This window comes from Oculina patagonica, chromosome 11 (genome assembly GCF_052425735.1).
Source record: "Oculina patagonica isolate OP01 chromosome 11, crgOcupat, whole genome shotgun sequence".
NCBI lineage: Eukaryota > Metazoa > Cnidaria > Anthozoa > Scleractinia > Oculinidae > Oculina > Oculina patagonica.
The window spans coordinates 9,388,530-9,402,561 of NC_135768.1; the positions used below are offsets into that span (position 1 = coordinate 9,388,530).

At 41.6% G+C, this 14,032-nt stretch overlaps 1 protein-coding gene across 10 annotated transcripts in view; it reads right to left on the reverse strand.

The window, feature by feature from the left end:
• Window positions 1-14,032, reverse strand: part of LOC144630188 (uncharacterized) — a 64,577-nt gene that overhangs the window by 7,718 nt on the left and 42,827 nt on the right. For 6 of the 10 annotated variants that reach the window (XM_078488494.1, XM_078488496.1, XM_078488497.1 and 3 more), the window contains 4 exons: window positions 7,057-7,170; window positions 5,258-5,719; window positions 2,116-3,951; window positions 697-951 (listed from right to left, as the gene is read on the reverse strand). In XM_078488494.1, coding sequence (XP_078344620.1) covers window positions 697-951; window positions 2,116-3,951; window positions 5,258-5,719; window positions 7,057-7,170 — 2,667 coding nt within the window. Of the gene's footprint in view, window positions 1-696; window positions 952-2,115; window positions 3,952-5,257; window positions 5,720-7,056; window positions 7,171-8,124; window positions 8,296-8,912; window positions 11,947-14,032 lie in introns of those variants that run through there. The other 4 variants (XM_078488503.1, XM_078488495.1, XM_078488498.1 and 1 more) reach the window with 4 other exon arrangements.

Consider the following 14,032-nt stretch of genomic DNA (forward strand, 5'->3'; position numbering starts at 1 on the left):
AAGCTTTAAGAACACCAAGCAAGGGAAGACTTCAACGGCATTAGAAACAAACACTTCCTTTTGCCGTTTGAGTCATTGCTTCATCCCCTCAATCAGTCATTTAAACAATCATTGAGATGACCTTTCGAAGTTTTAAATAATAAAAACTGTAGCACTAATTGGAAGCATACTTGCAAAGATTACCACCTGACAATTGTCTAAGTTCCTACATCCTCACTTCTACCCCTTTTTCTAGACTTTTCATCTTCTATAAGCCAACCTCTCCTTTTCCGTCAAAATCACTCATCCATTCCCAAGAAGGTAAGATTCCCTCCATCAAAAGGATGACCATTATTACAATTCTCCTTATTTTCCTACTTTTTTCTGAACGGAAGTGTTGTTACAAATTTTCCCAGCTGACGTATACAGTGAAATACCCAATTTTTGTTTCCCTTGGAGATTCGAGAAATCGGGATTCACCTGACACAAAATGAGTCCCCCTCCTCCGCCCCCACCTCTCCTTAACCTCTCTTTCTCTCTTTACATCCCATGTTCCCTCTCTATTACGCCCCTCTCAGCTCCTATGGTATTTTGGAATTCCCATCTGCACGTTTGGTCATACGATTGGGCAGTATACACTTCCTTGCCTTTCCTCCTTCATCTACCCTTTCTTTGTTCCTGATCATCCCTCCCTACTTTAGAGCAAAATCTAATAACCTTGATGCGGATGATCTTGTCGGCGGCTTCAAACTTGGCGGTATCCTACTTGATGTAGGAATGGAGTATTGTGTCCCTGTAGTCGTCACCACGGTTGAGGGGAACACGGTGGCTGCAGTCTTCTGAGACACTGATTGATATGATGAGGGTGACGGGAATACTGGAGACGACTTTGACGTCGACGTCACAGTGAAACCCGATTTTGATGAAGATACGCTTGTCACGTGTGAGGAAGGTACTTGAGTGACGATAGGTCTAAGCAATTAAAACGAATGAGTTGGTACCTTCAATGACCATTTTGATTTAACTGTAACCGTATTCATGAAATTTACCAATGACATTTTCCCCACCAAATACTCCAGTCTCATCAGTCTCTCCCATATCCCTAGAGTATGAACGTCTATGGTAAGGACCCACCCATTATCAAAACGTCCGGTACTCCCCCCTGAATAGGATGCTTTACGCAATAGCTAGGAATTTCTCGGCAGTTCGTCACCTTTCCTCAACACCTGGGTGGAGGGATTATACATGTCCAATTCATAATAGTCTTCAATACCAGGGCTAGTTCTTTCCCCACCATCATCACTACAAGTATCTTTATCTTCACCGTCACTGCTACTATAACCACCACCCTCATTACCATCATTACAATCCATTTTCGCCATTACTGCTATTGCATCACCTCCAGCATCCTGACCACAAGCCACCATCAGGGTCCACTCATTACCCATTCATTATTCTGCCACCATTACAAAAGGTTATATTACCATTATCATTACCAAAACCAAAAATCCGTTCGGCCATGTTCGGCCATGTACAGTTCTACATAAGATCCCAGATTAAAATTAATACCCAGGTTAGCCCGCAAACTGTCCAAAGCCCACCCTTTCAACTATTAGAAATATCACATGGCATCATAGAAGCAACTGTGGCTTGAAGAACTATATTACACTATTTACAACACAGGCTGAACATATTTTCTTAAATTGGATTGATTGAGGGCTTTGGTCAACGTTACTGGTGGCATTGCCGATTCAAAGTGAAAATTGGTACTGATGATGTTCAATATGTGGCAACCATAACGCCACGCCTTATTTCCAATACATAACGGAGGATATTCAGAAAAGGTAGCTAATTTCTCCTGTGTTATAAACACTATAAGCATTAATTGTACATAAATAGGAATACTAAAAAGCAGGTATAAAAACACGCGAGACGTCCAAAATGGAAGATAAAGAGAAGATTCCTAGCATCACTGTCAACATTGTAAAATGGTTTCCTACCAAATTAGGTGATGTTAAGGAAATATATGTCGTAACAATTAGCACACATCATTTACGATTATTGCAAACGTAAAATATAGCAGCCACTTAACCAAAAAGATATTATTACATCAATTGTATTAAAACAATAATATACTTGGAGATATACCTGGAAATTGAAGTGGACACACTTGAACTTAACGAAGTCGACGTTGAAGTACTCGTTGATACACTTGTTGAGGTTGATTTCGACACACTGCTTGAGACGCTAGTGCTGACTGATGTTGATACACTTGTTGAAGTAGATGTCGACACGCTTGTGCTCACTGAGGTTGTTGGTGTACTGACACTTGCTGACGTTGAGGTAGACACACTGCTTGACACACTGGTACTGATTGATGTTGATACACTTGTTGAGGTAGATGTTGACACACTTGAACTCAACGACGTGGATGTTGAAGTACTAGTGCTGGCACTAGAATATGTTGAATACACGGTAGTTGTTGGAGTGCTGACACTTGTTGAGGTAGATGTGGATACACTGCTTGAAACACTAGTGCTGGTTGATGTTGATACGCTTGTTGTGATGGATGTCGACACACTTGAACTCAATGAAGTCGTTGTGGATACACTTGTGCTGGCACTTGAGTATGTCGAGTAAACAGTTGTTGTTGGAGTACTTACACTCGCTGATGTTGATGTGGACGCACTGCTTGACACGCTAGTGCTGACTGATGTTGTTACGCTTGTTGAGACTGATGTAGAAACACTGCTTGAAGCACTGGTGCTGGTTGATGTGGATGCACTACTTGACACGCTGGTGCTGACTGATGTTGAGACACTCGTCGAAGTAGATTTTGACACACTCGAACTAACTGAAGTGGATGTTGAAGTACTTGTGCTGGCACTTGAATATGTCGAGTAAACCGTCGTTGTTGGAGTACTGACACTTGCAGAGGTTGAGGTTGACACACTGCTTGACACACTGGTGCTGACTGATGTTGATACGCTCGTTGAAGTAGATGTCGAAACACTTGAGCTCAACGAAGTGGAGGTTGAAGTACTGGTGCTGGCACTTGAATATGTGGAGTAAACTGTTGTGGTTGGAGTACTGACACTTGTTGAGGTTGATGTGGACACACTGCTTGAAACACTTGTGCTGGTTGATGTTGAGACGCTTGTTGTAGTAGATGTCGACACACTTGAGCTCAATGAAGTCGTTGTTGATACACTTGTGCTGGCACTTGAATATGTCGAGTAAACGGTTGTTGTTGGAGTACTGACACTTGCTGATGTTGATGTGGATGCACTGCTTGACACGCTAGTGCTGACTGATGTTGACACGCTTGTTGAGGTCGATGTGGACACACTGCTTGATGCGCTAGTGCTGACTGAAGTCGATACACTTGTTGAAGTAGATGTTGAAGCACTCGAGCTTAACGAGGTGGATGTTGAAGTACTTGTACTGGCACTTGAATATGTCGAGTAAACCGTCGTTGTCGGAGTGCTGACACTTGTAGAGGTTGATGTGGACACACTGCTTGACACGCTAGTGCTGACGGATGTTGATACGCTTGTTGAAGTAGATGTCGAAACACTTGAACTCAACGAAGTGGAGGTCGAAGTACTTGTGCTAGCACTTGAATACGTTGAGTAGACGGTTGTTGTTGGTGTACTGACACTTGTCGATGTTGATGTGGACACACTGCTTGAAGCACTTGTGCTGGTTGATGTTGACACACTAGTGGTAGTAGATGTGGACACACTTGAGCTCAATGAAGTCGTGGTTGATACACTTGTACTTGCACTTGAGTATGTCGAGTAAACTGTTGTTGTTGGAGTACTCACACTTGTTGAGGTTGATGTGGACACACTGCTTGAAGCACTAGTGCTGACTGATGTTGATACGCTGGTTGAGGTTGATGTGGATGCACTACTTGACACACTAGTGCTGACTGATTTCGATGTACTTATGCTTGTTGACGTAGATACGCTGTTGAGAAGTCGTAGAAAAACTTGTAAGAAAAACTATTCCATTAACTAAGGGGCATCCAGTATTTTAGTATAAAAAGTTCACTTGTATGTTTGTTGGCGGTTTTTCGTACACTTATCCTCGAAAGGTGACGTTGAATGTGGTGGATTTTGAGGAAAGTTTTCTAAATGAACATTTTCCCAGCTACGCAAAGAAAGTTGAGGAAAACAGGTACAAATACTGCAACATTGTTGCCTGAACTTAAAATAATTTATAATTCAAGAGGATTATACGTGATATTGTGCAGCAGTCTGCGTGCTGAAGGAAACACGGACCCTTAACCTCATAGATACCATTTTTGACAGTAAAGGTAACCTTTTCATATACAGGTGGGTCTGTTGTTGTTGAAGATAATCTGATAGCCCGCACCCTTTTCTATGGTTCAGCAAGTGAAATAAATTAGCCACGTATGGAAATTGTCCATTTCAAATCACGTGATGTGCTCAAGAGAATTGGCCCTTTGTCTATGTGGAAATTATTCATTCATTTCCACGTGAATTTGTTTGAATTTGAAAGAGATAATTTTCAAGGGTTACATCACGTGGTTTAATATGGGACAACAAAACAAACGGGGCTAAGGAGGTCTTTTGCTCCCCCTTTAATACCCAATGCCTAGATAAGGCATCCAATTTGGGCAGATCTTCCCCATATAGTCCACTATAAGGAGTTTTCTATCCCACTGTTCGCCAGGAAAACACAAGAATTTAGGATTGTACCCCCTCCTAACATATTGCATTTTTCGGGCGCTCTTTACAAATTTGTACTTTTGCAGTCATGGTATGTTCTGGAAACAAACGCTCTGCATACTAAACACGCTTCGAAATGTTGTGGAACTTAAATATACCATTGACAAAACTATACAAAATTGAAAAACAGTGGAATTTGTTTTGATTGATTAAACTACGATATAACTTGCTCATGTTTTGTTTGTCAACTATATACGCTTTGATGGTTCACTGACAACTTAGTGGGAGTGAGACTGGCCAGGCCAGGTCACTTTTTAACCTCAACGTTTTGTTTAAAGAAACTCGGCACTATACAGCATCCCCATTTGCTGCTAATGTTGAAGCCACAAATCTTGCTTTGTTTTTATTTAACCTCACGTTGCTCGACACCCTAGTGCTGGTTAATGTTGACTACGCAATCAGTTACGTATCATTTTCCGAGTCAACCAAAGCACAACCAAACTCATCCCACCCTAGATCATCAAGAGGGCGCTAGAAGTGCCTCTATTTGAAATGACATAAAATAACAAACAGGACCCTACCTTGTGCTAGTTGACACACTTGTGCTCACAGATGTTGAAACACTTGTTGAAGTGGATGTCGACACACTTGAACTCAACGAGGTGGATTTCGAAGTACTTGTACTGGCACTTGAATACGTTGAGTAAACTGTTGTGGTTGGAGTACTGACACTTATTGAGGTTGATGTCGACACACTGCTTGACACACTAGTGCTGGTTGATGTTGATGCACTTGTTGTAGTAGATGTCGACACACTTGAACTCAATGAAGTCGTGGTTGATACACTTGTGCTGGCACTTGAATATGTCGAGTAAACGGTTGTTGTTGGAGTACTGACACTTGTCGAGACTGACGTGGACGCACTACTTGACGCACTAGTGCTTACTGATGTTGATACGCTTGTTGAGGTTGATGTGGATGCACTACTTGACACACTAGTGCTGACTGATTTCGACGTACTTATGCTTGTTGACGTAGATACGCTGTAAAAAAGTCGTTAAAAAACTTGTAAGAGAAACTATTCCATCAACTAAGGGCATCCAGTATTTTAGTATGAAAAATTAACTTGTACGTTTGTTGGCGTTTCTTCGCACACTAATCCTCGTCAGGGTGACGTTGAATGGGGAGGATTTGAGGAAACGTTTCTAAAGAAACATTTTTCGCAGCTACACAACGAATGTGTAGTTCAACAGTTACAAATGCTGCAACATTGTTACCTGAACTTTAATTAATTTATAATTCAAGAGGAGGAAATGTTATATTGTACCAGTAAACTCAGTAGCCTGCGTGCTGAAGGAAACAAGCTCGGGGTGGGGTTTGGGGGGGGGGGGGGGTTTAAGGCTACTAAAAAATATTTTATACGGGAAGGCTAAGCCCCGAAGCCCGAACCCTTAACCTTATTGATAGCATTCTTGACTGGTGTGTCTGTTACCTCCCCATATACTCCACTATAGGGAGTTTTCTCTTCCACCTTTCGCCGGGGAAACACAAGAATCCAGGATTGAAACCCCAACATATTGCATTTTTCGGGTACTTCTTGCAAATTTGTATTTTTGCAGTCATGGTATGTTCTGAAGTCAAATGCTCTGTATCTGAACACGCTTCAAAACGTTGTGAAACCTAAATATACCATTGACAAAACAAAACAAATCTTGTTTTTTTTTTATGTAACCTCACGTTGCTCGACACCCAAGTGCTGGTTAGTGTTGACTACGCAATCAGTTACCGTAATGATTCGATTTAGCGCCCTCCTTCCAATAAGCGCCCCCTTCCGAATAAACGCCCCCCTTCGAATGTGTTTTTGTAAATAAGCGCCCCTATTCCAATAAGCGCCCCCATTCTAATAAGCGCCCCCATTCTTATAAGCACCCCTATTCTAATAAGTGCCCCTATTGTGGATAACTGTCCATACTGAAGTCATTGACGTCAACTAGATAAACTCCTTACCGTTCGCCGTACAGTTCATGTATATATTTACTGCTAAAATGAACAATTATTTTAAAAGTAACTGAACTTTAAACAATTTCTAACTGTTACAGTTTCTGTTATTGTTAGATACATTTGGTTGTTTCTCAAGAAATTAAATAAGCGCCCTGTCCCGAATAAGCGCCCTGTCTCGAATAAGCGCCCTCCCTTGAGGTGCAAAAAGTAAATAAGCGCCCCGGGCGCTAAATCGCATCATTACGGTATGTATCATTCTCCGAGTCAACCAAAGCACAACCAAACTCATACCATCCTAGATCAACCAGAGGCTCCTAGACGTGTTCCTACTTGAAATAAAATAAAATAAAATAAAATAAAATAACAAACAGGAACCTACCTTGTGCTAGTTGACACACTTGTGCTCACAGATGTTGAAACACTTGTCGAAGTAGATGTCGAAACACTTGAACTCACTGAAGTTGATGTTGAAGCACTCTTGCTGGCACTTGAACTGGGATGGACAAAAATTGATATCAAATTTAGTGTTATGGAAGTGGTATGCCGAATACATACTAGTTATGCAACGCTTTCGAGTGGTATACTATGGAATATCCCACGAGTCACTTGTATTTTCTCGGTATACACACGAGCCTTTAGGCGAGTGTGTATACGAAGAAAATACAAGTGACAAGTGGAATATTCCATAGTATACCACGAGAAAGTGTTGTGTAACTATTTTATACCATGCCATAGAAAATACGCTCACTAAATTTCATCGAGAATAAGATCGCAGCGCACGATGGGAAGGTTGGGTTGAATACCGTCGAATATACAACGGCTTTCCTGTATTCTGATTGGCTGTATTTTCTATGGCATGGTATAAATTGTAAAATGAAACTTAATTTTCAAGTATAGGCCCGTGTTCATTACTCAAAACTCTACAACAATCTTAACCCTATGTAATTCTCAATTATTTGACTAAAAGAGAAAGCTGAATGGCTTTGCACTGTTAATTCTTCTCTGTAATATGAGGGGGCACTTGTTTAAGATTATTTTTATCCCAACTCCAATAAAACTTAGGACTATTCATCACGATAATCACTTTCATACTTCGATACCCCTCGATTTAAAAGTACACAGTTTTGAACAAAGCGTCCGCCGAGTGATTATCAAAAACGCATTATTGTTTCGTATATTCCAGTGGTAACATTTGTTGGTAATAGAAACATAACTGGGACTTTTTAAAATTGAATGCCCGACTACTCTTAAAATCATCAGCAGGACTCTCAAGTGATAAGCCAAGAGATGTTAACTTCAATGGTGATCTAAAATAACTGTCTAGTTTTGTTACACGTTTGGTCATGAGATAAGGCAGTAACACTTCCTTGCCCTTTCCCCCCCCCCTTTATCAACCCTCTCTTTGTTCCTGTTCAGCCCTTCCTACTTAAGAACAAACTCTAATAACCTTGATGCGGACGATCGGGTCGGCGGCTTCAAACTTGGCGGTATTCTACTTGATGTAGGTATGGAGTATTGTGTCCCTGTAGTCGTCACCACAGTAGAGGGGAACACGGTGGCTGCGGTCTTCTGAGAAACTGATTTATATGAAGTTGTCGCTGATTGAGATGAAGACAAGCTGAAAGGGGAAATGGAATGTAACGAGCAGTGCTAAATGGTTTAAATTAAAATCAAATTGGAAGAAAAGTTTCTGTGATTGGATATCAGTCAAGGAAAAATCTATTAAAAAATCAGTCATAATTATACATGACGGAGTTGCTTGAGCAATGTTCAGTTGGTTTAAACTTTTAAGACCATCCTTAAAGTTTACTACATTACAAAATTTGGACGTACAATTTGTCGCTACGTAATACACCCTTTCGTCATCATGGCCCAACAGTTTAGTTCCACTGTTGCTAAACTGATGTGTTTGTATTGTCTATTCTTTTAGCAGGCATACAGACACATTTCAAACACCGGGGTTGTATATTTTTACACTAATTATCGGCCTTTGATCTTCTCTTTTACTCCTTTAACAGAAAAGCATGAGGTTCGACCCACACCCAAAATAAGAACATTCTCTTACATACGCTGGTTTACAACGCAAGGCAATGTCAAACTATCAACTACGCAATCAGTTTTGTATCATTTTCCAAGTTCACCAAAGCACAACCAACTCATCCCACCCTAGATCATCGACAGGCTGCTAGACTAGTTTCTACTTGGAATAAGATAAAAAAAAAAGGAAGACCCTACCTTGTGCTAGTTGACACACTTGTGCTCACAGATGTTGAAACACTTGTGGAGGTGGATGTCGACACACTTGAACTCAATGAAGTCGAAGTTGACGTACTTGTTGACGTTGAGGTCGACACACTTGTGCTGACTGAAGTTGACACACTTGTTGAAACACTTGAACTTATCGAATGTGAATGGTAGTTGTTGTGTAGAATATGTCGAGTATACTGTTGTTGTTGGCGTACTGACACTTGCTGAGGTTGATGTCGACACACTGCTTGACACACTAGTACTCACGGATGTTGACACGCTCGTCGAAGTAGATGTCGACACACTTGAACTCAAAGACGTGGAGATTGATGTACTTGTGCTGGCACTTGAATATGTCGAGTAAACCGTTGTTGTTGGCGTACTGACACTTGTTGAGGTTGATGTAGACACACTGCTTGAAGCACTGGTGCTGACTGATGTAGACACACTTGTGGTAGTAGATGTCGACACACTTGAGCTCAATGAAGTCGTTGTTGAAACACTTGTGCTGGCACTTGAATATGTCGAGTATACTGTTGTTGTTGGAGTGCTAACACTTGTCGATGTTGACGTAGACACACTACTTGACACACTAGTGCTGACTGAGCTTGACAAACTTGTTGAGGTAGATGTCGATACACTGCTCGAAACACTAGTGCTGGTTGATGTCGACACACTTGAACTCACCGAAGTTGAAGTTGAAGCACTTGTGCTGGCACTTGAATATGTTGAGTAAACTGTAGTTGTTGGAGTACTCACACTCGCAGACGTTGATGTGGACACACTGCTAGACACACTAGTACTGACTGACGTTGAAACACTTGTCGAAGTAGATTTCGACACACTTGAACTCAGCGACGTGGATGTTGAGGTACTTGTGCTAGCACTTGAATATGTTGAGTAAACCGTTGTTGTCGGTGTACTGACACTTGTTGAGGTTGATGTGGACACACTGCTTGACAAACTGGTGCTGACTGATGTTGACACACTTGTGGAAGTAGATGTCGACACACTTGAGCTCAGTGAAGTCGTTGTTGAAACACTTGTGCTGGCACTGGAATATGTCGAGTAAACCGTTGTCGTTGGAGTACTGACACTTGTTGAAGTTGATGTGGATACACTACTTGACACACTAGTGCTTACTGAACTTGACACACTTGTTGAGATAGATGTCGAAACACTGCTTGAAACACTAGTACTGACTGATGTTGACACACTAGTTGAAGTAGATTTCGACACACTTGAACTCACCGAAGTCGATGTTGAAGTACTTGTGCTGGCACTTGAATATGTTGAGTAAACTGTCGTTGTTGGAGTACTTACACTTGCAGAGGTTGACGTCGACACACTGCTCGACACGCTGGTGCTTACTGATGTTGATACACTTGTCGAAGTAGATGTCGAAACACTTGAACTCAACGACGTGGATGTCGAGGTACTAGTGCTGGCACTTGAATATGTTGAGTAAACCGTTGTTGTTGGGGTACTGACACTAGTTGAGGTTGATGTGGACACACTGCTTGAAACACTGGTGCTGGTTGATGTTGACACACTTGTGGTAGTAGACGTCGACACACTTGAGCTCAGTGAAGTCGTTGTTGAAACACTTGTGCTGGCACTTGAATATGTCGAATAAACTGTTGTTGTTGGAGTGCTGACACTTGTTGAGGTTGATGTGGACACACTGCTCGAAACACTTGTGCTGACTGATGACGATACACTTGTTGAAGTACTAGTACTAACTGATGTTGACACGCTTGTCGAAGTAGATGTTGACACACTTGAGCTTAACGAAGTCGAAGTTGAAGTACTTGTGCTGGCACTTGAATATGTCGAGTAAACTGTCGTTGTTGGAGTACTTACACTTGCAGAGGTTGACGTCGACACACTGCTTGATACACTGGTACTGACTGATGTTGATACACTTGTCGAAGTAGATGTCGACACACTTGAACTCAATGACGTGGATGTCGAGGTACTCGTACTGGCACTTGAATATGTCGAGTAAACCGTTGTTGTTGGTGTACTGACACTTGTAGAAGTTGATGTGGATACACTGCTTGAAGCACTGGTGCTGGTTGATGTTGACACACTTGTGGTAGTAGAAGTCGACACACTTGAACTCAGTGATGTAGTTGTTGAAACACTTGTGCTGGCGCTTGAATATGTCGAGTATACTGTTGTTGTTGGAGTACTGACACTTGTTGAGGTGGATGTCGACACACTACTTGAAGCACTTGTGCTGACTGATGTCGATACACTTGTTGAAGTACTAGTACTAACTGATGTTGATACGCTTGTCGTAGTAGATGTTGACACACTTGAGCTCAACGAAGTCGAAGTTGAAGTACTTTTGCTGGCACTTGAATATGTCGAGTAAACTGTTGTTGTTGGAGTACTGACACTTGCTGACGTTGATGTGGACACACTGCTTGACACACTGGTGCTGACAGATGTTGACACACTTGTCGAAGTAGATGTCGACACACTTGAACTCAATGATGTGGATGTCGAGGTACTTGTACTGGCACTTGAATATGTCGAGTAAACCGTTGTCGTTGGAGTACTGACACTTGTTGAGGTTGATGTCGACAGACTGCTTGAAACACTGGTGCTGACTGAAGTTGATACACTTGTTGACACACTTGTAGTAGTTGATTTCGACACACTTGAGCTCAATGAAGTGGTTGTTGAAACACTTGTGCTGGCACTTGAATACGTCGAGTAAACGGTTGTTGTTGGAGTACTGACACTTGTCGAGGTGGATGTGGACACACTGCTTGATGCGCTAGTGCTGACTGAAGTTGATACACTTGTTGACGCGCTTGAACTCAATGAAGTTGATGTTGACTTGCTTGTACTGACACTTGTTGAGGTTGATGTGGACACACTGCTTGACACACTAGTGCTGACCGATGTTGATACACTTGTTGATACGCTTGAGCTCAGCGATGTTGATGTTGAAGTACTTGTACTGACACTTGTTGAGGTTGTCGTGGACACACTTGTGGAGACAGATGAGCTGTAATAACAGAAAAACACGTTTTGTTACGCACGTTACTTAAAGTTAACGTTGAGCTCTTGCACTGCTTGTGGGAGGCGCGGTGGCCTAATGGTTAGCGCGCTCGACTCCGAGTCGAACGGCCCGGGTTCGAGTCCTGGCCGGGGCGCTGCGTTGTGTTCTTGGGCAAGACACTTTACTCTCACAGTGCCTCTCTCCACCCAGGTGTATGAATGGGTACCGGCGAATTTACTGCTGGGGGGTAATCCCTGGGATGGACTGGCATCCCATCCAGGGGGGAGTAGCAATACTCTCAGTCGCTTAATGCTACGGAAACCGGGATAAGCTCCGGCTGTATGGGCCACTTGGCTCGGACAAAGACTTTTCTTGCCCTGCTTGAACTAGGTAGGGCATTTTGGATGTTGCTATAAGATTAGCAGTACAACATATAAGTTATTGAAATTAATGTTCTTGGGCTGGCTTTATCTCCCTTTTTAACTCGGAAAATTCCGAGTTTTGGTGAGTGGGCCGATTTCACTCCTTCCCTCCTTCACTCCTTCCCTCGATTCCTGTAAACATTTTAATTGAATTAATTAATATCAAATTGAATTAATCAATTAATCTTGTGAAGCGGGTAGGGGGTGCAAAATGCGAGCTTTATCTGTGTTACTTTATATGAAGTACACAAAGGCTATATATTTTTTCTGAAAACCCAATGTTCTCCTTGTGGTATGCATTCTTCCAGGCGTAGACCCAAGCACACGGATTTTGTGCTGAACGCATGCGCATATATGAAGTACACAAAGACTATATATTTTCACCAAATCTTACTGAGAACTGTTAAAACTCAACAAAATTGGGGTTCGATTTACCGCCGAGTATTTCCGAAAAAAATTAGATGGTAGTAGAAAAGAGTTCAAATTGAATGAAATATTTATCTATAAGCCGAGCGGTCATCAACAAACGAAAATTGACAAGCGTTTGTATTTATTCTTGGTCATTACCTTTTATTTTAGTGGCGGCCCTAAAAAGCCATTTGGTTTAATGACGCAACGTTAGGAATGAGGTTTTCTTCGTCTTTTCTTTGGCTGGAACTCGTCCTCCATCGGCTCGCTCTGGAATATTATTTTTTTTCGGCGTACGTATCGTCTTTTGAACTGACGAGGGCATTCGAAATCCCGCATGTCTTAAACAATTTCCTCGCAATCTCTCTACAATTTTTTTCTGCCTGAGTCTTTTCTGTTCCTTTCCTTCTGTTCCTTTCTTTAAGTTTAGTTAATTTGCAGAATCACTGCTTACGTGACTTTTCAAGAGAAGAAGGGTCAAGAAGGAAGCGATTATTTGACTTGTTGTCGCGACACCAGAACTGGCCAACAGAAGCAGTTGTTCCCACGCGCTTGGTAAACATGTACACGATCTGAAGAAATCGGCTGCATATTTTTTGTTCAAAAGCGAAAACTTAAAATACCACGACCTCCTAAAAAAACAACTTCAGAGAGTTATTGATTAAGGATACCGACAAATACTGACAGACATTTCGTTTTATGACATTAAAGTTCACTGCTATCTGCTTGATTTTTTCGCTACACTTGGCGAGCGACGAGAAACACTGAATCACAGGAATCATCCCGTACTGCGATCATTTTGAACTTTTCTACCTCGGCAAAATTTAAGTTTTTTAAAACCAGAAGTTGAGATGATCGACGAGAGAAGCGTATTAATGGATACAGTACTTCGTTCAGTATTTTTTTTCAATAAATGTATAACGAAAATTTGATCGCCACAAGAAGTCTCTAACGAGGTTAAGTTAACGGTTCCAAAAAAAGATAGGCCGGCAGCCGAATAAAAGGTCTCAGCTCTACCAGCCGAATATTTTTGTTTTAAATAGACCAAAACTTACTTTTTCTAATATATTATTATTTTGCCTAACCTTCAAAAAACAAAAAGGAAAAATAAAAAGAAAGAAAACAATTTGCAACCGATGGGAACTCTATCACTTGCCCTTTCGGCCTGCTCTCGATGAGCAGCTAGATGACAATGAAACTAAGTGAAGTGAATGAATTGTGGAAAGTTTAACATCATTTGTTTTAGCAAATCTCTATTTGTC